Source organism: Bufo gargarizans, chromosome 1, assembly GCF_014858855.1.
Source record: "Bufo gargarizans isolate SCDJY-AF-19 chromosome 1, ASM1485885v1, whole genome shotgun sequence".
Taxonomy (NCBI): domain Eukaryota; kingdom Metazoa; phylum Chordata; class Amphibia; order Anura; family Bufonidae; genus Bufo; species Bufo gargarizans.
In genome coordinates, this window is record NC_058080.1 from 12,804,715 (window position 1) to 12,832,682 (window position 27,968).

Consider the following 27,968-nt stretch of genomic DNA (forward strand, 5'->3'; position numbering starts at 1 on the left):
CGTCTGGTCTTACGAGCCGCTGGCTCTTTCGAGATGTTGACTTCTTGGATGGAGCTGTGACATAATCCCGGGCTGATAAGTGGTGGAGGTCTGTAAAGTATCACGGGCTCTCCGGCTGCTGCTCACTGTAATTCACCAGATAAACATTTTTCTAAGAGATTTAGAGTCTGTTGGTTTTTGGGAAAGACTCTGTTTGTGTTGTAGGGTACACCACTCCAGTGGAATGTCCATGGCTTCATCTACTACCTCTCCCACGCCAAGGATTAAGTTACAACTGCTTCAGAGGTGGATGATTTTATAAGAAACCCTGGGTTTTTATCTTTAACCCCTTCCTGCACCTTGATGTAACTGTATATCAAGGTGCCAAAGGTAGTTACGTCACGTTGATCACAGTAGTGATTGATAGCTGCATTTCAGCTTTAATGCTGGTATCAGAGATATCTTTGATCCCACCCATTTGACCCCTTAGTGCTTAATAACGACCAAAGAATTTAAGATGTTTGTCAGAAGGATTGACACCTCCATCTGGCCGCCCATGAAGTGATGGTGCTGATGGTTGCTATGGCAGCTGGGTCAGGCCTATCATCTACGGAAGCCTATTAGGTCTTTATAGGCTGGCAATCAGTGTAATACTGATATATTTTATACCGGTGTATCAATACCAGTCCCCCATTGGGACACCAAAAAATAATAAAATGTTTAAAAATATTTGAAAGGATAAAAGCCTCCCCCCTCCAAAAAAATTATAATTCCCCCAGTAAAAATACTTTTTTAGGTTAAAAAATAAAAACGATAAAAAAAAACCTAATTAGAATTACCGTTTCCATAACGACCCAAACTATTAAATTACCACATTATTTAACCCATGTGGTGAACACCATAACAAAATAAAAATACTAAATACCTGTATTGCTGTTTTCGCTTATCTCTTCTCCCAAAAATATTAAATAAAAGGTGATCCATAAGTTAGCATCGTACAAATGAGAACATTAACTCCTCCTAAAAAAATAAGCCCCACAGCTCCTTCGATGAATTAAGAAAAGAATGTGTAGAAACCAATCCAACTCAATGCAAAAGATGCTAAGCCAGACTTAAAAGGGTTCCCAAAATATTTTTTGCTGATGACTTGTTTTATATGATGGGAAGCCAGAAGCTTTACTCTCCCTCCACATGCAGAGAAGTCTGTAGCTTGGAAATAGTTGAATTTACCTTTCTCTAACAAGATGTTCTGCAGTCCTCTTTGAATTTGACCACTAAACCTTTTGTAAGATCTCTTTCCCTTGGGGGGTGATACATAAACTGTCACTTTTGTGACTTGTAGTCCACATGGTAGGCAGATTCTCTGGGGCTCTGCTCCAGACTACTGTCTAGCTGGTCACACATCTGCCGCTTACTAGAACTTCACTTCCTTCTAGAGAGGAAAGGGTTGGTGCCAGTCCTGCCTAGCCACTAGGAACCCCCTCCACTCCCTCTCCTTACGCATTAACACTTTCAATGTTTTGCAGTGAGGACATTGCATATGTCTACTCCAGTCATATGGATGCAGAACCCCTATAGTGCACATGTCTATGTCAACAAAGATCCATGTACAACTCCACAGAAACACACAGCCACTGGTGCCCAGGTCACTGGATGTTACTTGTTATTACTTGATGCTCAGTTTAGAGAGTATCTACTCTTGGGGGTGCTATTTTTCCTTGTGGAGAGTGCCAAAACTGGTTTGGGGAATCTGATAGGCCTTGTAGTACACCCTAGGAGAAAGAGAACTAATCTGCATACCCTTTCAACAGAAAAAAAAGCTATCTCTGTAGTGCCACCTAGAACCTGCCTATAGTCTAGACCAGGGGTCAGTAACCTTTGGCACTCCAGCCAAAGCATAGTTTCACAACAGCTGGAGTGCTGGAGGTTACCTACCCTTGGTCTAGCTATGGTCACATGTAGCATAGTCAGGAATGGAGCAAACAGTCATCACTAGGAGAGCAGTCATGAAGTGAGAAGCCAGGGAACCAGATGGGATTGTAGTCAGGAATGAGCACAAGGGTCAGAGCCAAGAATAATACAACCGGTACGGCAGACGATCCCTATGGCAAGGCAGACGTAATATTCAGGAAAGGCCAAGGTCAAGATCTATGACAATCGAGAGTCAGGAGTGAGATCCGGGAAAGAGAATGAACCGCAGTCAGCAGGCAAAGAGTCTGTGCCAGTCTCCTGAAATAGTCCACCAAGCTGTCCTCTTTTGGTTCCATTTGCTTGTCAACTGACTATGGCCATTGACTGGAGATGCAGGCACTCACAAGTGCTCGATGCCAGGAATTGGGTAATGTTTACCACGCGATCAGGTTTGCTCGGGGGCAGCCATGTGCTAGTTCACACAGCCCATCAACTTAAACCAAGCTCCTTGTCGTTGAGGGCCCCGTAGAAGTGACTTGAGCTACCTCTCTACTGTGTATTCTTCAATTGATGCCATATTGACCACAGAGGAGTAAAAAGTTACACAACTTTGTGAATCTTCATAGTAATGATTACTCCCTAGAATTACATTGCTATGTACTGTAAATGCCCAGTTTTGGCTTATCGGCATTGTAAAAATGTTAATAGTTTTTTTGTGGTTGGAACATCTTTGCCAGAGTCTTAAAGCATTCATCAGTGTGGTGCAATGGGACGCAGTTCACCGGCTGCTGGAAGTTCTTGTTTTTCAGTGTAATGACTTAAATGGGTTGGTTATTTACACCCGTCCATGTATCGTGCAACACACCACTTACCCTTCTGAGTGCAGCATGTTATGCTGATCCAAGTTCATCGATCCCTTCGCCGTTTGATGCCACCACTTGAGATGAGGCATATAACAACGAGATTATGTACATAATTGCGGAATTTGCAGTAATGATTCAGCACCACAAATTCCACAGGCGGTTGAGGGAAGTGGGGGTCGTAGGTGCTCAAATATCAGAAAGCTGTCTAGAAAAAACATCAAGAATGAGGAACATTGAAATAGTTGAACAATTTTTACAGCATTGACCTCTCCAAGAAAAATATGGAGACGAGTTTTCCTAAATCCACATTTTTCAAAATATATATATTTATTGTGGAGAGATGACATGTCTTATTGCACATGCTGGGATTTACAGGGAGCTTTGGCTATGAAATATTAACCTTTGTGAAGAACAGCGTAACTTGTCCCAGCAGGTATAACTACCATGTACAGAAGAAGCTGATGTCACCATTGGTCACTTCTCAAGCACAACAGGATTAAAGGAGAACTACCAAAAGGCCCATATTAAAAAATAAAAATGGCTACTGGTGGGGCTGGATTTTTGTGGACCTAGTGCTGTGCACTCTCTACTCTCCTTGATGGCTGTTTGGTAATCCTGTCCAGCTGAGAAGAGGTGGACAGATGGCCACTTGTGGCTCTTTTTTGAAACATAAAAGCTTGCAAATGTGTAACAGCAATGTTGGATGAACCTGCTAATTTTGGTGGGACTGGTTGACTATGTTAAATGTGTGGGGGAATGCCAACTCTCCCTAGACAGAGGATATTGCAGAGATGTCTAGCAGTGGCTTATTCTCCTCCCCCCCATAGAGAACACTTGCTCACTTGGCGAACCATGCGTACCTGCTAATGGGGGGGTTGAATGACAACTATTGAAGGTGCTTGATCAAGAGTTGATGGCTTGTCCTCATTTAAAGGTTCACATACATGTGCAGCCACCTCTCCTACTGTGTATGTTACGTGATAGGTGGTCTAGTGAAGTCCAGATCCTATAGGTGGAATAGCTCCCCTACGTTAATCAGCAGCACCATAATAGTCCTTTTTAAGCTATCATACAGTCCTAATAGCAGCATGATGGAGTCTCAGAATAGTATCTATGGAGTCAACATGAGAAAGACCACAGAATACAACCATACCGGGCTCAAACTGTGCCACCACAGCACCATACAGTGCAGAAATAACAGGGTGCATATGCAACATAACAGATAAAGGCATAAATAATGCCACCATATGATGACATTGTTATATAATGCCCAAAAACCATATAAAGTACCTAATTAATAGCACCAAACACAGTGCTCCGGCTACCGGTTCCCAAGTCTGCCAGTACTGGTGCATCAGGAGTATTAGTGTTCTTGTGGCCCCTTGTATGTAGACCTCACAACATCTTCTTTTATCTACCCTGCGCTCGGTCCCTGCTGCTAACCCCATAGTGCATTCATCATAGTCTTCTACTCTTCTTCTGCTGCACCACCAGATAAATGATGGATTTTGGCCTCAGTGGCCTCAGTGTTCCCATGATAGTGTTGTCGTGGGGGCGGTCACAGGCGCTCTTCTCTTGAGAGAATTTTTTTTTGTATCTGATATGAATTTATTTAAGTTTTTAAAACCCTTAATATAGAATTGATGACATAGGTGTAGGTGTATTAAAGGGGTTACAGGTACCCGGTTAACCTGTGGAAAGAACAGAGTTTCCGTAGTACTTATCTTTCAGTGGAAGAGCCCTCAGGTAGTGGTCACAGTCGTATGCATGGAATTGGCGGTGTGTCAGAAGGGTAAGTACTGGTGAAACCCTCTGCCTTCCAATGAATAATAGGTAAATCCCTAAAGGGCTCCTTTAAGACTGAGAAAAATATTTGTAGTGAAATGGCACCAGATGTATTAAAAGGAGCACACCGCTTATTTAGAAATCTATGCCTGGTACGAGCATGTGTAGATGTCACGTGCCCAGGCAGACCTCTGGGACGTCATACGAGCAGGACAAGGCAAACAGGCCAAGGACCACGGAACACATAACTATTAAAAAGGAACCAAGACACGTGACAATGACTATAACAGAAGACCTCAATGTACTGAAACGGATCAGTGGGTGTGGACCCACTGCACCACTGACTATCAATACTCTGGAGGGGCGTAACTAAGCAGCTACCTGGTCTTCACTAGAGCCTCAGATGGTGAGGATAGGCTTGGGCAACAGGGTCAGTGACAGCAGGGTCAGGCGGCAAGAAGATACCAGACAAGGTACCGACAGTACATTGAGTCCACAGACAGGAAGAAAGAACGGAACAGAGGCAGAAGCAGGTACCTGCACCCAAAGCAATAGAAGCAAGGCAGCCCCAGGAAGAACTGCACAGAGACAGAGCATGAGCATTCCCCCTCTGGGGAACACAGGAACCCTCTTCCGAAGGCAGACATAGATAGACATGAACAGAACACCAGAATCAGTAAGGACTGCCAGACAGACAAAAACAGGAACATAGATCAGACGCAGATAAGCTCTGCTAGGCTATACAGATGCAGGACAGATACAAGGCAAGAGGGCCAGAAGACAACAATACAGAACCAGGCGGAACACACCGAGGTGTAGATGGTAGGACCCCTCGGGTCAGCAGCAAAGGGCAAAACCTGGCAAGACAAACAAAGACAGACAGACTACACAGAGCAGAAGGGTGAAATACCCACAAGATAAGACAGAACAGACTGACCCCAACACTCCACGATCAAAGGCAGAAATAAGAGCCTAACGAGCGCACCTGAGAGGACACACCCAGGAACCGACCAGGGGAGGATAACCCCATCAGAACCAAACAGGGAGGTGCCAAATCAGGTCAGAGGTAACCAGAAACCACAGCATACCAAGCTGCGATACAGGATGTTGCCCCATGTAACCAGAATGCACAGAACACCGCAGCCAGTACGCAAGAGCACAACAGACCTGGATACCCACAGGGAGACGATACAGCCAAAGGGGACACACACACTCATGGGCAGGTTCACACTAGACATCGCAGCCAGCACGCAGCCAAAAGCAACCAGCCTACACGGAATCACCCGCAGCCAGTACGCAAAAGGAGTGCAGCAAGCCTGCATGGCAAACCACGTCACGGTAAGTAGAAGTGCATAATGAATGCCAGTAGGTAACTACTAAAGCAGTTTTAGTTAAAGGGTAACTGTCAGCAGGGTCGACCCTACTAAAGCAGGCATACTACCTGGTGCGATTGAACCTACTGATTAAAATGATCCCTTTCTTGTGAAAATCGGTTGCAGCGTTCTTAAGAAAAAAGATGCTAATTCTTTATGCAGTTAAAGGGGTTGTCTCATCATGGACAATGAGGGCATGTCTCTAGGATATGCCCCCATTGTCTTACAGGTGAGACCCGCACCTATATCGAGAACGGAGCCCCGCAATGTGGTGGCTGGAGGACTCCAGTCTGGCCAGCACCAACCCGGCTCTCCATAGAAGCGAATGGGAGCGTACCATGCATGTGCGGCCCCCCTATGGGGCTGATGGAAATAGCTGAGCCAGCGCCTGTCTTTTTTCGCCGGCACCATAGAAAATGAATGGAGGGTGGCTGCGCATGCGCAGTGCGCCCTCCTTCACTTGCGGGGTTCCGTTCTCGATATAGCCGTGGGACCCGCACCTATAAGATAATTGAGCATATCCTACTGATATGCCCCCATTGTCCATGATGAGACAACCCCTTTAAGGGCTGTAGTGCACCAAGGGGTGTGGCCAGCACCGGAAAGCCGAGGTGTACTGAGGGACCAGGCCCCACCCCTTGATGCACTGAAGCCTTTATTTGCACAAAGAATTAAAAAAAAAAAATCTTGGGAACGCCACAACTGATTTTCATAAGACGGGTATCAATTCAATCAGCAGAATCATCTTTACCAGGTACTATGTCTAGTTTAATAGGATTGATCCTGCTGTCAGGTGTCCTTTTAAGTTTTCTACATCCTATATAAACATGATATAACATAGGTACATAGAACAACAGTCTGACATTTTTAATTCATAAAAATATCCAAGCAGCAAGCCGTATATGTTATGTTTTTATGGATTCTACATGGTTGCTCTTAACGTTCCTTACATTTCAGTTACATTATGTTGTTGTTTCCCCAGGTTGTTGTATGACACAGATGCTGGTCACATGAGCTTTGTGGAAGAAGTGTTTGAAAACCAGGCCCGACTTCCCGGTGGGCAATGGATTCATATGACTGAAGCCTACACAGATGTGGTATGGAAGAAGCTGCGTAGATAGGCTTACAGAACTGGTGTGAAACATATGATTCTGAGGTATCGATGGGGCAACCTCAAAGATAGAGATAATTTACTAAGCTCCATCCTTAGGCTGGGTTCACACCTGAGCGTTTTACAGCGCGTTCCTACGCGCTGTAAAACACTCAACAGGCAAGAACCAATTATTCCCTATGGGAATGGTTCTCACCTGAGCGTTTTCCAGCGCGTACAATCGCGCTGTAAAACGCCCGACGCCCCAAGAAGTACATGAGCTTCTTTGGGGCGTCTTGTCGCGCGTTCCCGCACATAGACTTCAGCGGGAACGCGCGACAATGGGCGTTCGCTTGTCTCTGTATGCGCGTACAATCGCGCATACAGAGCGCTCCATCGCGAACGCTCGGGTCTGAACCCAGCGTTAGGGAAGAGAACATGGATGTTGCTAAAGAAGGTTTCGACAATGACTTGTGTGCCACATGCTGGTTCTTTAGGATTCTCTTTTGTGAGACTTATAAGAGCACACCGTGTACACAATGGCAGCTTGTCCCCATGGTGTTTATCAGACATAGGTTCAGGATTATAAGACCAGTGTTCCACCATACACACCATCTGTAAAATTGGTGGTGATATATTTGAGCTGTTTTGGTGGTCAACCTTACTATAGATAGCTGCTGGGATGCGAAAAAGCAGAATGAGCAACCAGTTAACCAGGTGCAAGCTACACGTATTGTTCTACTTGGTGCTTGTTTTTACTTTTTTGAAGGCAGCACTGATCTGCAGATAAGAGGATAAATAAAATGAAGAGAAAGTCGATTGCTATATACGGTAGATTAGATGAATTTTGACTGAAACTGCCGATTCTGGTGGGACCAGCTGACCTTCTACTGTGTATAGGAATGTAGCAATTCTATCCCACGGTAGAATTTGGAGAAAGGAGGTTTTTTCAACATGCCTGCCTGATCCTATTGTTCTCAAAGGAGATGGGGCACCACCACCAGAGGTATCTGGCAACTTTGTCTCTCCCCCTCTTTACTGGGAACAGCCAAGTGGGTGTGTATATGGAAGGGTCAGAAGAAGTAGCCGGCAGCTATGTAATATGCATGGCCAGCTTTAGCATCTTAGTCTTGTCTTTCAGTTTGACCGCTTAGGTCATTTAATTCTTGAGATTCATCCGTGAGGGACAATTTGATTATATCATTGACAGTTTTGCCCATGTACGCACCCACCTTCGTGATTATTCAGTGTATAATCTTTCAGAATGGAGAAAAAGTTCTCCCTAAAGACGAGATTGAATGTCCTCCTGGGTGGAATTGGGAAGACGAAGAATGGACAACGGACATTAACCGAGCTGTGGATGAACAAGGTAAGACGAAGCAATCATCCAGATCATCTTGACAAACCTTCCCAAAAATACACCAGACTCCAAGACCAGTGATGGGATAGCCGACCATCTTGTCAAGGTCTCGGCTTCTCGGCTTTTTGGTCCTTCAGCTTTTTAACATTGAGCAGCTGAGTTTCAGTTTACCAGAACTGTTTTTATCTTTGTGGTTTACACTGCACAATTTCAGTTGTGAGATCTTTACTGATTGTTCATGTATCACCTAGATGAGCTTTCTATCGAGGGACTCTTTGTAGATTTTACTGTGTGCAGTGACACCTTCAGGCTACAATCCAAATTAGAGATCCGATTGCTCACATCAGAGCAAATCACACAGTACTGATCACTGAAAATGGGGGGGGGGGGGGGGGGAGCAATTAGTGCCTCTAATAAAAATACAAAAAAACCCCCATAATAATATAATGATTAAAATATAGTTCTGTATTATATTTTTGGGTAAATTTGCATTCAAATAACTCCAATTGTTCAATTGAAGGTGTGTATTTCAGTTATTGGTAACTATGGTCAATAGGTGGCGCTTTGCAAACGTGTATCCTGCCATAGGAATCGTCTGTATAACTATTGAATACTTCAGCAGAAAAATAAGCAAAATGATAGGGTGTTATGTTTCTGCATGTTTCTATGAGTACATATAGTGATATGTGTATGGATATGGCGGTACCTCTTGTATGTTTGCATGGTTTTTTGTATCCGTTTATGTGCCTTTTTATGAGGTGTATTTGTATGAGGTGGTGTTTGTATGCGTGCGAGTATACCTGTGCCTATAGACAGGCTAGTCTGCCCCATAGGCTGATTTTAATCAGTGTAAGTATAAGGCCTCATGCACACGACCGTATGTATTTTGCGTTCCGCAAAAAATACGGATAACATCGGTGTGCATTCCGTATTTTGCGGAGCGGAACAGCTGGCCCCTAGTAGAACAGTACTATCCTTGTCCGTAATGTGGACAATAATAGGACATGTTCTATTTTTTTGCGGAACGGAAATAAGGAATCGGAATGCACACGGAGTACCTTCCGTTTTTTTGGCGGACCCACTGAAATGAATGGTTCCATATACGGTCCGCTCAAAAAAAAAACGGAATGGACATGGAATGAAAATAAGTTTGTGTGCATGAGCCCTAAAGCTGTAGCCTGTTCTCATTGCATTCATTGAAGGCCACCTGGCACCAGGAGAGGTGTGGAGTGGGCTCGGCATGCATGTTGGTACCTGCATTCCCTGGATTTAATGTAGGCCATTTTGGCTCCAAAAATGATAAAAAGCAGAGTGGACCCAGCATGCATGTGGAACCTGCACTCCCTGAATTTTATGGCGGCCGTCATGGCACATAACAGGTAGGACTTAGTGTTAGGTTCCCGACTTATAGAGATCGCCTTGACGTGGCAGACGGGCCCAAATAATTTTGTACAAAATGTATTTGCCAAGAATCTCAAATTTACTTAATAAGCGTAGCATTAGCCCCAGAATACTTTTTATTGTGCTTTATTTGGTTTGCAGAGTGCTGCTGCATTGTATTTTTTCCTTGTGTTTCCAGCCATGGCAGCGCGCACCTGCGCATTGGGATGTGCTGACTGACCCCCTTTATTCTTTGCACTATGTGTTTGCTGTGTTACAGTCTATACCTGTGTATGTGTGCATGCTTGTGTGTATCTGTAATTGTGGTGTGTGCCTGTGCAATTATGTGCATTATTTATTTGTGTGTATGTGTATCTACGTCATTTTTGTGTAGACCGTGTGTAGGTTGTGTTTATTTGTAAACAAGGACATGTATCCACATGAGTACCATAACTTTCCTGCAGGCTGGGAGTACGGCATTACCATTCCACCCGACCGTAAACCGAAATCCTGGGTTCCTACGGAAAAGATGTATCACACCAACCGGAGGAAGCGCTGGGTTAGACTGCGCAGGAGGGACCCCAAGCAAATCGAAATTTTGAAAAAGGTGATTTTAATCCATATTTATCGCACTCCATTTTATTTATTTTTTCATTGCGGGGATCCATGTAGCACAGATGATTTATCCACACAATGTACTGACTCCTCAGGGCCTGAGAACATTTCCACCCAAAATTTCTTTCTAGTTGTGAGTAAGAGAAGCGTTGTGTAGATCATGGCCTCCAATGCACTTTTCATGCTCCAAAATTTAAGGACCAGATTCTTTGCAAATACTCGCACCCTGAGCAGCTCTGTTCAAATCACCAAAGGCACAAATCTGACTTATATATAAGTAAGAATGCTTTCAACAATGGAAGTTTATTTTTTATCAATTACCAAAAAGCAAAGTGTGTGAAGAAAAGAGAAATCTAAATCCAATCAATATTTGGGGTGGGTTTGCCTTCAGCATCAGTTCTTCTAGGTAAATTTGCGCACAGGTTTTGAAGGAACTCTGCAGGGAGGTTGCTTCAAACATCTTGGAGAACTCACCACAGATCTTCTGTGGATGAAGGCTTGCTCAAATCCTTCAGTCTCTTCATGTAATCCCAGACAGCCATGACGATATTGAGATCAGAGCTCAATGGTGACCATATCATCATTTCCAGAACTCCTTGTTCTTCTTTACACTGAAGATACTGTGGTTCTTCATGACATTGGCTATGTGTTAGGGGTGTTCCTTTTGCTGTAGAATACGCTTGGAGCCATTCAGAGGCCACCCTGATGGTATTACATGATGGATAAGTATCTACTGGTGTTTCTCAGCATTGAGGACACCATTAATCTTGACGAAATCCTCAACTCCATTTGCTGAAATGCAGCCCCTTGCAAGGAACCTCCTTTAATAGGAAGATATCCAGCAGTGCCATCAGCTCAGAACTGTCAGAAACCATTGGGACCCAGGTCCACCCATCTACTGTATGGAGAAGTCTGGCCAGAAGTTCATGGCGAAATTGCAGCCCAAAAGCCATACCTTTGATGTGGAAACAAGGCCAAGTGACCTAACTAATAAGCATGAAAAGGTGGGACCTAGGGGCAGAAAAATGTCAGCAGGTGTTTTGGACTGATTTTTGGCTGCAGCAGAAGGCAGTTTGTTCTTGAACGGCTGGAAAGTGATTTTACAAAATTGAGTGTCTGGAGGCAGCACTGAAGCATGGTGGAGATTCCTGGCTGGGGCAGCAAACTGAATATTTGCTCCATGTCAAGGAAAATCCAGCAGATTTGCATCTGTGCAAGAACGTTCCTGTTCACAAACGGCAAGCAGAAATCTCGTACATGGTGAGGAAATGGAACCTAAAGTTTATCAAAAGCTTGAAGAAGTGTCCATAATACAATACTTCTTACTTTTATAAATTGTAAATCAGTTAGGTGGTCATCCAACCCCAACTACCCCAAGAACGAGAGACCCCATATCCGTTGTTTGAGCTGAAGAGCAGGATGAGCAGAAACCCTGTCCATCCATAGATATCAGATGAACGAGTGTGTTTGGCTGACGCTCCCGTCCATCTCTGTGGAGAGGTGCACACCACAGCTTATGGACTCGGCCGCCGTCCATACCTGGTAACTGTTTCCATAAAGCCACTTTTCTACGTTTGTTTTGCATTGATCCCATCACGCCCATGCAGATTTCCACCACTAGATGTCTCTATTGGACCGCGCTGCGGAGCTGCCCGATGCAGTAATCTCCGTTCATAAAACGTCCTATTGAAAGCTGAGAGTAAACAAGCGGCCGGCTGCCCAGCGTCTGCCAGATGCACTTTTTATAACCTGTAATGGCGAAGCAGCATAGCATGCTATTAAAGACGGCACAGGGATCCTTAGAAAGGCTAGCACAGCGGCCCGAGGGGCCGTCAGCTCACGCTCACGTCTATTGTGCCGCCGCATATGCTGTGTGATCACGATATTACGAGCCAACAACTGTCTGTAGCCACTGGCACCAGAATGACTACACGCGCCAAAGTAAACTTATGTAGTACATAACAATATAAAAACACTCATCAAGTATCCGTCTGTGAACGGGGAGTGGGTTAGTGTGCCATAAATATCCAATAGGTGCAGATTCCAGCTCTAGGACCCTCTCCTGTCTCAAGAACGGGGCCCCACCATGAATGAAGACCAAGCTGAACATGCACAGCTTTCTCCTTCCACTGCTAAGGAGCTTTGAGCAGAGCTCGCTTGCTTGGCTGTTTTTTAAGGCCCATAACAGGATGCTGTGCATGCTTGGTGTTCTCTTCCTTCACGTCGGGGCCCCGGTCTTATGGTAGGTGGGACCTAAAGTATCTAATGTCAGATGGTACAATGGCCAATGTCTAAGCTGGCCATACACATGACAACCTGATCAATCATAGCCAACACATGTGATGTAAATGGCTACAATGATTGTCTTTATTGGTTGGACCACATATGGTTCATGGTTTAAAAAATTGAATTACACGAGGTGAAAGTCATCCTAACCCACTGATTTCAGCAGCATCTTCTGGTTATAAATGTGTATGGGGGCGTCCCAACCCTCCTCCAACAGCTAATGTTAGAGGGAGTCAGAAAATGACCTTTTGTTTAAATCAGGTCTTCACATGAAACATATTTTAAATATTTTTGAGGATGCAATTTTCCATTTTCAATTTCACTATATTTAAGAAAAATTCCTAAAAATTCATCAGTTTCTCTCTGGCCACTAAGCCTAATAATAAGCTCCACTTCTTGGTCTGTACAAATCACTTTTCAGCAGTCATCTCATTATCATCACAGGCAGGAATTACAGATATATATATATATATAGGATCCACCATTCACAATTGACGACATCAAAGCTTACCTACTCCCCCCTGCCTGACCTCTCACCGAGCATGCTTCTCCCATAGAAGTCAATGATAGTGTCAAACTTCAAGGACACATCCTCCAACGAGTAACATCCAGTAAAAATCTAACGCTCCCCAATTTTTTTTATTTTCTAGCCTTCCTTTACACGTTATGTCAGAACCAGGAGACTGGTCCGTGCAGCCGTGTTAATGAGTAACTTTGCTCTTACTCCTAGCACAAGCCCGACGAGTTCGAGAGCGAAGGCTGGGAGTACGCCTCTCTTTTCGGGTGGCGGTTTCATCTAAAGTATCGCAAGACAGACAGCTTCCGCAGGCGGAGATGGAGGCGAAGAATGGAGCCCCTGGAGCAGACGGGAGCAGCGGCGGTCTTCGCTTTAGAGGGATCTCTGGTAAGTGAGCAGCCATCGCCTTCTCGTTTGTAGTATTAACGTGACACTCCATTTTTGATAGATTGGTGGAGTCAATTACTGCATTAGAAATTCCCTAGAGGCTCCCTTTACATTCGTTCATGGTTTATTGTGGAGAGCAGCATCGGGAAAATAAAGGAGTTTTCTATGACTACAATATCAGATTGGAGGAGGTCCATCTGCCGGAACCTCTTTAGATCGGCATCTTTAAGGGGCTATAGTGCTCTATTTACTTCCATGGTCCTGAGTGGCGGAGAGCTGCAGTACCAGGCACAGCCACGATGAAAGGTATGGAGCTGTGTCTGGTAAATAATGAAGGGGACACAGAACTTATTGGAGCACCAGAACCCCTTCAATCAGCTGATTGGAGGGATGCTGGGATTTGTCCCCCCCCCAGCCTATGCTAAGGATATGCCATCGATTGCCATTGTTGTCCTAGAAGATCCCCGGCCCAGTCAGCAGTACAAAACCCCTCATTGTCGACAGGCATATTCTGTAAGTAGAGAGACATCTTCCTGTGTATTGATAGCAACACATTTCTGGTATGTTTACCCAAACCTAGATAGAAGCCATCTCAGAAAGTTGCTATACCGTGGACTACTCTTCAACCTTGTAACAGGAAACAGTGGGAGAAGTTCAGCATAAGATGACTATATGAATGAGCTCTCCGCCATCTATGTCTGGTTTAGGCTAATAGTAGATGGTTTTCATCCTTTTGGAGAACTAATTTGCATACATTGCTTGTAAATAATTCTTCCTATGCCCGCTCGATCTCTTCAATGAGAACCGGTGTCCCTCAGGATAGATACATGAAAAACGAGTAGGAAAGAGTAGAGTAACAATAAACTTTGGTACCATGAAGGAAGACCACTCGACTGATTTGGGGGGTTGGAGTGAAACAGAGGGGATGGCCTAGTGCTGACTGCTTCTTCTGTTCCCGACGTGGATTCACAGCTTTTTCTGGCAGCCCTACCATTGGTGTAAATGGTAACTGTATACATTCTTATGCACTGAGCTCCCCCTAGTGGTGAATGCTGGCAGACAGTTTTATAATATGCCATGTGAAGGGAAGGAGGAGATTTACCAACGTGTTTATACCAGTTTTGTACGATATTCAGAACCAGTGCCATGTTTATGAAGCACCTGTCCCACTTTTCCGACATATTTTAAAAAAAAGTAGATTCATCAGAAACTTGATGGAGTTGCACTGTTCGTTTCACATTGCCTGGAAGTGATTAATGCATGTGGAAACTGGATGGGGCAGGGAAAGGGGCCATACTACGCTTTACCATGGGGCCCTGTGAGATCTATGTATGCCCCTGTTGGTATCGCTGTGATTTAGGAATAAGGGACACATTGTAATCCAACGAGAGAGGCTGAGAAGTCTTGAAAAATGAATCACTGTGTAGATTTATTAATAAATATAATAGCCAAGACTAGACCAGACGAAACCCTCTGTGCATGATCGATGCTGAGGTATTCCAATGGCTCTGAGCTTTGTGAGCAAAAATAGAGCCAGATCGTGTTCTCTGCATGAGGCCATGTACATTCCGGTGGCTTCATGAATTTGCCAGGAGGACATGACCTGGGGCCACAATGTACTACAGTGTATAACAGGTCCTTCATCAGAGACCCCTCATAGAAACCACAAATCCCAACTCATTCCATTGCCTACTGCTTGTGCCAAATAATGGGGATCCTTTACCAAGCAGCATTAGGGGTCCAGGGAAAATAAGGAATAAAAAATGTCCTTGGGTCGATCTTCTTAACCTTTCTCCATTAGTCTTGCCAGATCTGGTGATTGCTTAATATCCGTTTCTGTCAGTGTTAGTGGAAAAGGTTATCTCTCGTAACTCCGTGGGATGGCTGGGATTTGCCAGTGGTCTGGCTGAAATGTAGAAAAAACATTTCTCTCTCTTCATTTTCTACTTAGCCTGGCTCTGTAAACTCATTCCCTTCTGTGCACAGAGAGGGAAGCTTCAAGAAGCTGCTCTGGAGGTTTGGTGCGAGCAGCATTTTCAGTTCTTTAATGCGGTCTTTCCGATAATTGGTCAGACCTGGTTTTACAGTAATACAAGTCACGATAGGCTCTGTTTAACAGGAATACATTTTTCAACATGCAGGAAAATCTTGGAGAAAGGATAGTTTCTAGGCCTCAAAACTAGGGTAGATACCTTCAAGTTCTCCACAATAGGTTAGGTGTCCCCAAGGAGTCCATGATATGATAGATGACTCCTAGAAGTCCAAGTTAAGGAAGATACCTAAAACAGTTCTAAAGTAGGGTAGAGGCCTCATCTGCTTATTGTGCTGGTGATGTATCTGACTATGGTCACCTTGAGGGTACATGGCCATACATGCACCACTGCTGGTGTGTTTTTGATGCTGAGCTATTTAATGAAAAATCCAGATGTTACAATGTAGTCCAGGAACTTTTATAAAATCCTGCTCACACAGTGCCACCGAGATCTGTCTTCAGGATGAGTCATCAATATCAGATCAGCAGGGGTCTGACTCCCGGCACCCCCTCCAATCAACTGCTTGCAGGAGCTTCGACATCGAACTCAGACAATGGAACTTCACAACTCTGTCCCCTGTATAGTGGCCAGGCCTGGTTACTGCAGTGATGCTCACCTTCAAATGAGAGTAGGGGGTGACGGGAGTCAAACAGCCCAATATGATATTGTAATATCATTGTGGAAACATTTCTGTGATGTTACTGGGCTATTTTACATCATATATAATATTATCTCTACACTAGTAACATATAATTGTGCCATCATCAGATTTCTGAACGTTTACTTGGGGGACTTGTGTCCTGGCATGTTCAGATCTCTCTTATGTGATGCACAACATTTGAGTCCTGTGGGTCTCTAATTAAGAACCTACTGTGCAGGAGGAAGAAACACTAACAGCGATCACAGACTATAATGCTATCTATAAGAGGTAGATACACTAACAGTGACCAAAGGCCACACCGGCGTCTATAGGAGGTAGATACACTAACAGTGACTACAGGCCGCACCGTCATCTATAGGAGGTGGATACACTAACAGTGACTACAGGCCGCACCGCCGTCTATAGGAGGGAGATACACTGACAGTGATCACAGACCGCACCGCCGTCTATAGGAGGTAGATACACTGACAGTGATCACAGGCCGCACCGCTGTCTATAGGAGGTAGATACACTAACAGTGACTACAGGCCGCACCGTCATCTATAGGAGGTGGATACACTAACAGTGACTACAGGCCACACCGGCGTCTATAGGAGGTAGATACACTAACAGTGACCACAGGCCGCACCGCCGTCTATAGGAGGTAGATACACTAACAGTGACTACAGGCCGCACCGTCATCTATAGGAGGTGGATACACTAACAGTGACTACAGGCCGCACCGCCGTCTATAGGAGGTAGATACACTAACAGTGACCACAGGCCGCACCGCCGTCTATAGGAGGTAGATACACTGACAGTGATCACAGGCCGCACCGCTGTCTATAGGAGGTAGATACACTAACAGTGACTACAGGCCGCACCGTCATCTATAGGAGGTGGATACACTAACAGTGACTACAGGCCGCACCGCCGTCTATAGGAGGTAGATACACTGACAGTGACCACAGGCCGCACCGTCATCTATAGGAGGTGGATACACTAACAGTGACCACAGGCCGCACCACCGTCTATAGGAGGTAGATACACTGACGGTGACCACAGGCCGCACCGCTGTCTATAGGAGGTAGATACACTGACAGTGACCACAGGCCGCACCACCGTCTATAGGAGGTAGATACACTGACGGTGACCACAGGCCGCACCGCCGTCTATAGGAGGTAGATACACTGACAGTGACCACAGGCCGCACTGCCGTCTATAGGAGGTAGATACACTAACAGTGACCAAAGGCCACACCGGCGTCTATAGGAGGTGGATACACTAACAGTGACTACAGGCCGCACGCCGTCTATAGGAGGTAGATACACTGACAGTGACTACAGGCTGCACCGCCGTCTATAGGAGGTAGATACACTAACAGTGACCAAAGGCCACACCGGCGTCTATAGGAGGTGGATACACTAACAGTGACTACAGGCCGCACGCCGTCTATAGGAGGTAGATACACTGACAGTGACTACAGGCTGCACCGCCGTCTATAGGAGGCAGATACACTGACAGTGACCACAGGCCGCACCGCCGTCTATAGGAGGTAGATACACTGACAGTGACTACAGGCTGCATCGGTGTCTATAGGAGGTAGATACACTGACAGTGACCACAGGCCGCACCGCTGTCTATAGGAGGCAGATACACTGACAGTGACCACAGGCCGCACCGCTGTCTATAGGAGGTAGATACACTGACAGTGACTACAGGCTGCATCGGTGTCTATAGGAGGTAGATACACTGACAGTGACCACAGGCTGCATCGGTGTCTATAGGAGGCAGATACACTGACAGTGACCACAGGCCGCACCGCTGTCTATAGGAGGTAGATACACTGACAGTGACTACAGGCTGCATCGGTGTCTATAGGAGGTAGATACACTGACAGTGACCACAGGCCGCACCGCCGTCTATAGGAGGTAGATACACTGACAGTGACTACAGGCTGCATCGGTGTCTATAGGAGGTAGATACACTGACAGTGACCACAGGCCGCACCGCTGTCTATAGGAGGTAGATACACTAACAGTGACCACAGGCCGCACCGCTGTCTATAGGAGGGAGATACACTGACAGTGACTACAGGCTGCATCGGTGTCTATAGGAGGCAGATACACTGACAGTGACCACAGGATGCACCGCCGTCTATAGGAGGTAGATACACTGACAGTGACTACAGGCTGCATCGGTGTCTATAGGAGGCAGATACACTGACAGTGACCACAGGCCGCACCGCCATCTATAGGAGGTAGATACACTGACAGTGACTACAGGCTGCATCGGTGTCTATAGGAGGTAGATACACTGACAGTGACCACAGGCCGCACCGCCGTCTATAGGAGGTAGATACACTAACAGTGATCACAGGCCGCACTGCTGTCTATAGGAGGCAGATACACTGACAGTGACTACAGGCCGCACCGCCGTCTATAGGAGGTAGATACACTGACAGTGACTACAGGCTGCATCGGTGTCTATAGGAGGTAGATACACTGACAGTGACCACAGGCCGCACCGCTGTCTATAGGAGGTTGATCAAAATGTTCAGAAGTGCCCAAAAATTGTCAGGAAGCCCAGAAACTCCCATTGTGGAGTAAATTCCAGAAGCTTGGCTCATCTTGTCCCCTTTTGTTCCATCTTTACTGTATGTACAAAAACAGCGATGACTAGAAGGGCTGTGTAGTTGGAGTTGTGGAATTGCAGTTGGCATCCACTTTGGATTATTGGGATGTGGAAACATAGAGGAGTTGGGGTCTTCAGCGTGGCTTACACATACCTCTAGTTACCTGTGACTTCTGAACTTACAGTTAATGGTCTGACTCCCCAAACCCCCTCTGATTAACTGTTTGAAGAGTCTGGAGTGCTGTGACCTCCCCCTAAGATCATATACTGATGACCTGGATACAATTTTCACACAGGAGTCCTCTACACCCCCCCGACTGAACAGGACCATATATACCTTTTAGCAGGCTACACATGAACCCGTGGCGCCAGGGGGTTAAACATTAGCAGTCTTGACACTGGAATCCAGTGTTGTCTTAACTTCCCGGTAATTGTCCTTATGTTTGTTTTAAAGTAGTTTCCACCAAACTTTCCATGAGCAATTTTGGGAAAAACTCAAACATCCTGAGCTGCTCCACTTATTGCTATTTTTAAAGATCATTTGCTGCTGAACAGTAAAGGATTATTGTAGTTTACAGTAAGATACAACGGCCGACATTAAACGAATTATATACAAACCTCCTCGAAAAAAAAGCTTTCAGCTCTGGAGCCAATCATCATCATTAACTTCTGACCCAGAACCGGAGACTCGAAGGAATTCTCGATGAATTCTCCAGTCTCTATGCTCTGGGCACGTAAGAGTCTTTTGGTTGTGGATGTGTCACATTTCCTAATTTGCTTACATTGGACAGGTCCTCTCACCCATGATCCTCTCCACTTGGCCTTATTCTTCATGCTCTCCTTCATTTATTGAACAGTGAACTTTTCACACTGCCCGCCATGCAGTTAAACACATCGCAGCCGGGGTGTGCAGTATATCACAGGCATTATAGCATGAAATGACCCAGAAATTCTTCCTTTCTGCAATCTCTATGACTTATTGCCCAGGCCACACACGGGGCATGGTGGGCCAAGCAGGGATAATGCAGTGTATTGTAAGCTGTCTCGGCCAGTGGCTTTTTGGCATCGTAACTGCTGTATTACGTCTCTCTGCGGACGGGTCACATGCTCGCAAATAAACTGGTTCTTTATGCGATGACTGATTTAGTTATAATAGCTTTCCAATCAAGGGTGGGACAGGGTCTGATCGATGCCGCTCCACATATATTGCACTGTGTTGCAGTGCATGGACTGTATACATCTGGAGGACTTTCCGACATATACTTCTAACAAATGCATATGCTACCCCTAGGCTAAGGGCTAGTGTAATGCTTTAGTTTAAATGTCAGTTCTTGTTCCTCTGTCCATGGCATCTAGGATTGCTCCAAACAACATTTCATTGTATTACATTGTATTGTACAGTGACAATAAAGGCATCTTATCTTATCTTATCTAGCAGGCAAGGTACACAAACAGATATTGCAGGACAATCTTTTGCCCTTGTAGCTTCTGCAGAAGGTACACACTTAGTAATACGTTTTCTATTGTGCCAGATTGTGTCGGAGAAAACGGATCTGTCCCCATTGACTGAGTGCCAGGACGGATTTAGTCAAGCGGACAACAAAACGCAGCTTTTTGTTGTCCGCCTCCAGAGCGGAATGGAGACTGATCAGAGCCAAACTGATGCGTTCTGAGCGGATCTTTTTCCATTCAGAATGCATTAGGGCAAAACTGATCCGTTTTGGACCGCTTGTGAGAGCCCATGATGGATCTCAGAAACGGAAACCCAAAACGCGAGTGTGAAAGTAGCCTTAGTTAGAATGGCCAAACCATTTGGTCGGATAGTGATCACGAGGGAAGCACTACCTCAATATGGCCTTCTGGAGGTTAGGTTCAGAATAAAATTGGTGAAACTCAACCCAGGAAGATCTATTCCTTTTTGTCGACGTGTTGACAACTTCTTCTGTAAGTTGCGTAATTTGCGTTGATGGACAGAAGTTTGATGGGCCGGTTGTTGTGTTGCTGTAAATGACACAATCCGTCCGTTGCTTACAAACGTTTCCCGTCAGTGCGTGTTCTCCATGCTCGCACAATGCTTCGGTCTATGACAGCATCTACTGACTTGTCACTCGGCTGGCACACCACAAGTTTCCTTTAGATGCAGCGTGATAGTAGTTGGACCAGTTCCCCAGGAGTTTTACACAAAGCAGGCAGCGTTGGGGTGGACCACCTACGTCTTGCGGCAGCGATCTCTGGAGCCTGCGGAGAACCAGCTGTGTCATGTGTCACCTCCCTTATAATATGTATAGGTGTCACGTTGACGCCTCGCAGAAGGCTCCTCAATGACTTTTCCTGCTATCAGGGCTTTAGATTAAATAAACCAGTCACTGGTAAAAGGCTTCCGACACGCCACAGGGAAAATGTAATTTACATCTTATTATCTCTGATTATTTACATAGTGAAAACCACATCGAATGTTCAAACATCCATTTACTTCACAGTCGTTTCCAGAAGACGTTTTGTATATAACACTGATATATTACAGCAGATGTAGTCTGTAGACCAGTGTGGAACACATGTGATGGTACCGAGGCAAATAAATAATACAAATCGTGCGTCATGGCAGGACCATGTAATCTGTGTAGGCTTAATAGTTTGTGATATCATCAGGTGGGGTTCTTACTTAATGCAGTGTGGCCGTATTCTGGGCTTTCCAGGTTTACATATTCTCTTGGGAAGGATCCATCTCATAAATCATTATTTCTCTCTTCTCATAGGGTGGAGTAACCGATGACAAAAGCGATGATGGAAGAACCACGAGCACCCTGAACTTAGGAGTCAACCGGCCGACCATATCCTGCATTTTTGATTGTCAGTACATTTTTATGTGATTTGGTGTAATATTTCATAGTATAGGCTCTGGTTGTGATAATGTGCCATTGGGTATTCTCTTACAGATGGGAACCGGTACCATCTGCGCTGCTATCTCTATCAAGCCAGGAACCTCCTCCCTATGGACAAAGACAGTTTTTCAGGTAGGAGAACCATTATTGTCATTGAAAATGCACTAGTACCTATAATTTATAACTTACCTACGGAAATAATCTACATAAAGTGTTTAGTCACTGTGTACATACATTACTTATCCTGTACTGATCCTGAGTTACATCCTGTACTATACTCCAGAGCTGCACTCACTATTCTGCTGGTGCAGTCACTGAGTACATACATTACATTACTTATCCTGTACTGATCCTGAGTTACATCCTGTATTATACTCCAGAGCTGCACTCACTATTCTGCTGGTGCAGTCACTGTGTACATACATTACTTATCCTGTACTGATCCTGAGTTACATCCTGTATTATACTCCAGAGCTGCACTCACTATTCTGCTGGTGCAGTCACTGTGTACATACATTACTAATCCTGTACTGATCCTGAGTTACATCCTGTATTATACTCCAGAGCTGCACTCACTATTCTGCTGGTGCAGTCACTGTGTACATTACATTACTTATCCTGTACTGATCCTGAGTTACATCCTGTATTATACTCCAGAGCTGCACTCACTATTCTGCTGGTGGAGTCACTGTGTACATACATTACTTATCCTGTACTGATCCTGAGTTGCATCCTGTATTATACTCCAGAGCTGCACTCACTATTCTGCTGGTGCAGTCACTGTGTACATACATTACTTATCCTGTACTGATCCTGAGTTACATCCTGTATTATACTCCAGAGCTGCACTCACTATTCTGCTGGTGCAGTCCCTGTGTACATACATTACTTATCCTGTACTGATCCTGAGTTCCATCCTGTATTATACTCCAGAGCTGCACTCACTATTCTGCTGGTGCAGTCACTGTGTACATACATTACTTATCCTGTACTGATCCTGAGTTACATCCTGTATTATACTCCAGAGCTGCACTCACTATTCTGCTGGTGTAGTCACTGTGTACATACATTACTTATCCTGTACTGATCCTGAGTTACATCCTGTATTATACTCCAGAGCTGCACTCACTATTCTGCTGGTGTAGTCACTGTGTACATACATTACTTATCCTGTACTGATCCTGAGTTACATCCTGTATTATACTCCAGAGCTGCACTCACTATTCTGCTGGTGTAGTCACTGTGTACATACATTACTTATCCTATACTGATCCTGAGTTACATCCTGTATTATACTCCAGAGCTGCACTCACTATTCTGCTGGTGCAGTCACTGTGTACATACATTACTTATCCTGTACTGATCCTGAGTTACATCCTGTATTATACTCCAGAGCTGCACTCACTATTCTGCTGGTGCAGTCCCTGTGTACATACATTACTTATCCTGTACTGATCCTGAGTTACATCCTGTATTATACTCCAGAGCTGCACTCACTATTCTGCTGGTGCAGTCACTGTGTACATACATTACTTATCCTGTACTGATCCTGAGTTACATCCTGTATTATACTCCAGAGCTGCACTCACTATTCTGCTGGTGCAGTCACTGTGTACATACATTACTTATCCTGTACTGACCCTGAGTTACATCCTGTATTATATTCCAGAGCTGCACTCACTATTCTGCTGGTGGAGTCACTGTGTACATACATTACTTATCCTGTACTGATCCTGAGTTATATCCTGTATTATACTCCAGAGCTGCACTCACTATTCTGCTGGTGCAGTCACTGTGTACATACATTACTTATCCTGTACTGATCCTGTGTTACATCCTGTATTATACTCCAGAGCTGCACTCACTATTCTGCTGGTGCAGTCACTGTGTACATAAATTACTTATCCTGTACTGATCCTGAGTTACATCCTGTATTATACTCCAGAGCTGCACTCACTATTCTGCTGGTGCAGTCACTGTGTACATACATTACTTATCCTGTACTGATCCTGTGTTACATCCTGTATTATACTCCAGAGCTGCACTCGCTATTCTGCTGGTGCAGTCACTGTGTACATACATTACTTATCCTGTACTGATCCTGAGTTACATCCTGTATTATACTCCAGAGCTGCACTCACTATTCTGCTGGTGCAGTCACTGTGTACATACATTACTTATCCTGTACTGATCCCGAGTTACATCCTGTATTATACTCCAGAGCTGCACTCACTATTCTGCTGGTGCAGTCACTGTGTACATACATTACTTATCCTGTACTGATCCTGAGTTACATCCTGTATTATACTCCGGAGCTGCACTCACTATTCTGCTGGTGCAGTCACTGTGTACATACATTACTTATCCTGTACTGATCCTCAGTTACATCCTGTATTATACTCCAGAGCTGCACTCACTATTCTGCTGGTGCAGTCACTGTGTACATACATTACTTATCCTGTACTGATCCTGAGTTACATCCTGTACTATACTCCAGAGCTGCACTCAGTGCTTACAATATAAGTATTGTAATATATGTACACGTGGACTCCACCGGTAGAATTGCGAGTGCTGCTCTGACGTTAAATAAAATGCATTGTTTTATATAAAATATTGAATTCTGATCATGGGAATTTAACCTGTGAGACGCCCCCTGATGCTGAGAATGAAGGGTCCTAGCTCTGCACTCCCTGCTGCGCAGCGTCTCCAACCACTGGACTGCGCAGGTTGCTGCAGTCATCTCCATTCTCTTTATGAGATGGGACTATGTAGGTAAAGTAACTGTCCTGTGGAGTCCGTCCTCAGCTGTCACAAAGGGGAGACTTTTCTCTGTGTCTCCTGAACAGAAGTTTAAAGTTGGGGAAAGTTTTCAGTGATTTCCAGACCCCTCAGTGTTTCCACCGCCCTCTCCCCCAGCTCCCTCCGTCCCCCTCCTTCTCCACACACAAACCCGACTTCCACCGGCCGCTCCGAGCCGTTCAAAGAGCTCCCTTCATATCATGTTTATTGTAAATGAAAGAATTGATTGAAACCGCTGGAAAGGAAAACACCTGACTCTGGCCGAGCCGTAAAAAAGGTGCTTTATTATTTATTTTCGGTACCAAACACTAAATTAAGGCAATTCATGCCCCCTGGAAAATTCATCCTGAGTGTTAAAAGCCAGGTATGTTTTCTCGGACCCAGACCAAAATTTCCAGAATTTATAGTGGAATTAAAAAGTCTGCATCCTACCGTTAAACTCCTCTGTGGCATAAAAATGTCTTTCACGTGATATATATAGTGTCGGTGAAACGCAGGGGGCAGCGTCAGAGGGGCGCTCACAGTCACGCGGTCCTGAGCTTATCGCAACACGTTCTTATATAAATTGTCTAATAGACTTAGCGGCTGCGGAGCTGCAGACACGACTCTACAAATCACGGGGTCCTAGGAATAAATCCCTGGATTTATTAGTGGAGATTAATAGCTGGGGCATGAGGCGCCCGTCTCTGGAGACCCGGAGAATTAGTGCTCCGTCTGTGCAGAGCGTACCGTAAACACATGACATTTGTGGGCGCGGGCACCGCTGGAAGGCACCTGTTGGAGAATTAGCGGCTAACCTGTCAACAGTCACTTACATTTCGTGTGGTTGCCCATACATTACATCTAGCTCCAGCTCTGCAGCTCGGTGGGGAAGGGTCAGGCATCAGGCATAGATGGTAGAGGTAGAAGAAGTATAGGTATATAAAGTGCATATGGCGGTATCATACCGTCGGTGTGGATAATGATAATCTACCTGGCATCAATGACGCTTTGATATCTTGGGTCCCTCAGAACACTGGTTCCAGAAGGACACATGAAAGGGGTTTTCTAGAATTTTCAATCTTGCAGTTGACGTATGGATGGGTCACATGCATCAGTGACTGGCCTCAGCAGTGACATGGCCCCAGATGGTACAACAACGCAAGGTCACGTGACACTTGGAGAGATGTCACTGTTGAGGCCAGTCATTGGCTGCAGCAACCCGTCCGGAAGTAATTAAACAGGTCAGGGGCCGAAAGCTCCCCGAAAAGAGCCAGCAAGTAGGTAAGTATGATTATTCCTTTAGGCACCACGTGCCACGGAGGCCAGGTAAAATAACCATAATTCTGAAAGACTCCTTTAAATCTTGGGGTACAGAACACACTAACATTTGGGGGTGACACACTGACACTTGGGCTACAATAGCGCTTGGGACTTCAATTTTATTAGCTCTTTTGGGAGGAAAATGAAAAAAATGATGTTTTTTGTAGCTGTCAATTTTATGCCTTTATGGGTCAGTATCATTACCAAATTTATAAATTTATATACCAGTAGGTTTACTACTTTTCACAAGATCTATTATTAATAAATCTTTTGTTTTTGTGCCATTTTCCTAAATCTTATCTTTTTTATTTTTATATCAATGGGCTGTTTTTTTGTTGGATAAACGGCAGGTTTTTTTTTATGGCGTTTACTGGGTGAGTTAAAAGTTGAAATAATCCCACAAATCGGAGAGTTACATTCGGGTAGGCAGTGTATATAGGTCAAGGAACCTATATCCCCAGCCGCAGAGTTCACCAGCACTTTAATTTTTAAATCTTTTTCTTTCTTCCCGATTTATACCAGTCTTAATAAAATGAAATAAACGTTATGTTTTAAATCAGACCAGAAACGGGAATCTATTAGCCTTAGGCTATCTGAACTTAAATATTTATCTCCCTGAAGCAAAGTGAGTTAAAAGGGTTACTGTTCTGTCTTCATACCCGTTCACACAGTGTGCAGTCTGACATTCAATATAAACCAACCTATTCCTATTCCAAATAAGAGGACTGTTCTCTAGTAGACTGTTCCTATTACAAACAAGAGGACTGTTCTCTAGTAGACTGTTCCTATTCCAAATAAGAGGACTGTTCTCTAGTAGACTGTTCCTATTCCAAATAAGAGGACTGTTCTCTAGTAGACTGTTCCTATTCCAAATAAGAGGACTGTTCTCTAGTAGACTGTTCCTATTCCAAATAAGAGGACTGTTCTCTAGTAGACTGTTCCTATTCCAAATAAGAGGACTGTTCTCTAGTAGACTGTTCCTATTCCAAATAAGAGGACTGTTCTCTAGTAGACTGTCCCTATTCCAAATAAGAGGACTGTTCTCTAGTAGACTGTCCCTATTCCAAATAAGAGGACTGTTCTCCAGTAGACTGTTCCTATTCCAAATAAGAGGACTGTTCTCCAGTAGACTGTTCCTATTCCAAATAAGAGGACTGTTCTCTAGTAGACTGTTCCTATTCCAAATAAGAGGACTGTTCTCTAGTAGACTGTTCCTATTCCAAATAAGAGGACTGTTCTCTAGTAGACTGTTCCTATTCCAAATAAGAGGACTGTTCTCTAGTAGACTGTTCCTATTCCAAATAAGAGGACTGTTCTCTAGTAGACTGTTCCTATTACAAACAAGAGGACTGTTCTCTAGTAGACTGTTCCTATTCCAAATAAGAGGACTGTTCTCTAGTAGACTGTTCCTATTCCAAATAAGAGGACTGTTCTCTAGTAGACTGTTCCTATTCCAAATAAGAGGACTGTTCTCTAGTAGACTGTTCCTATTCCAAATAAGAGGACTGTTCTCTAGTAGACTGTTCCTATTCCAAATAAGAGGACTGTTCTCTAGTAGACTGTTCCTATTCCAAATAAGAGGACTGTTCTCTAGTAGACTGTTCCTATTCCAAATAAGAGGACTGTTCTCTAGTAGACTATTCCTACTCCAAATAAGAGGACTGTTCTCTAGTAGACTGTTCCTATTCCAAATAAGAGGACTGTTCTCTAGTAGACTGTTCCTATTCCAAATAAGAGGACTGTTCTCTAGTAGACTATTCCTACTCCAAATAAGAGGACTGTTCTCTAGTAGTCTAACTTGTTTATTGGCAAAACAGGAGTATTGATGTGTGGTCAATTGTTTGGTAAAACTACAAGAATACAAATGACATGTATAAGAATAAAGCATAGCATGTATCAGCATACAGTATAGATGGCATGTAATATAACATTAACAGAGAAAGCACATGTCCCAAAATGGCTGCCTGTACATAAGATTACATATCTAATATCTAACAGCTACAACATGTTCCTTGAGAAACACTACAGCTAAACATCACTGCATAACATAATATCCCTGAGACAAGGTAGATCTCACTCACCGGATATACTTGCACAAAGATGGTGGAGTTTAGGAAGGAAAGCTGTAAGTA

General features: G+C 44.5%; 1 protein-coding gene across 1 annotated transcript in view; it reads left to right on the forward strand.

Moving 5' to 3' along the window:
* The window catches only part of DYSF (dysferlin), a 259,265-nt gene that overhangs the window by 122,260 nt on the left and 109,037 nt on the right, over positions 1-27,968 (forward strand). The window contains 6 exon segments of the mRNA XM_044294645.1: positions 6,894-7,008; positions 8,265-8,370; positions 10,206-10,348; positions 13,373-13,546; positions 21,610-21,703; positions 21,790-21,867. Coding sequence (XP_044150580.1) covers positions 6,894-7,008; positions 8,265-8,370; positions 10,206-10,348; positions 13,373-13,546; positions 21,610-21,703; positions 21,790-21,867 — 710 coding nt within the window.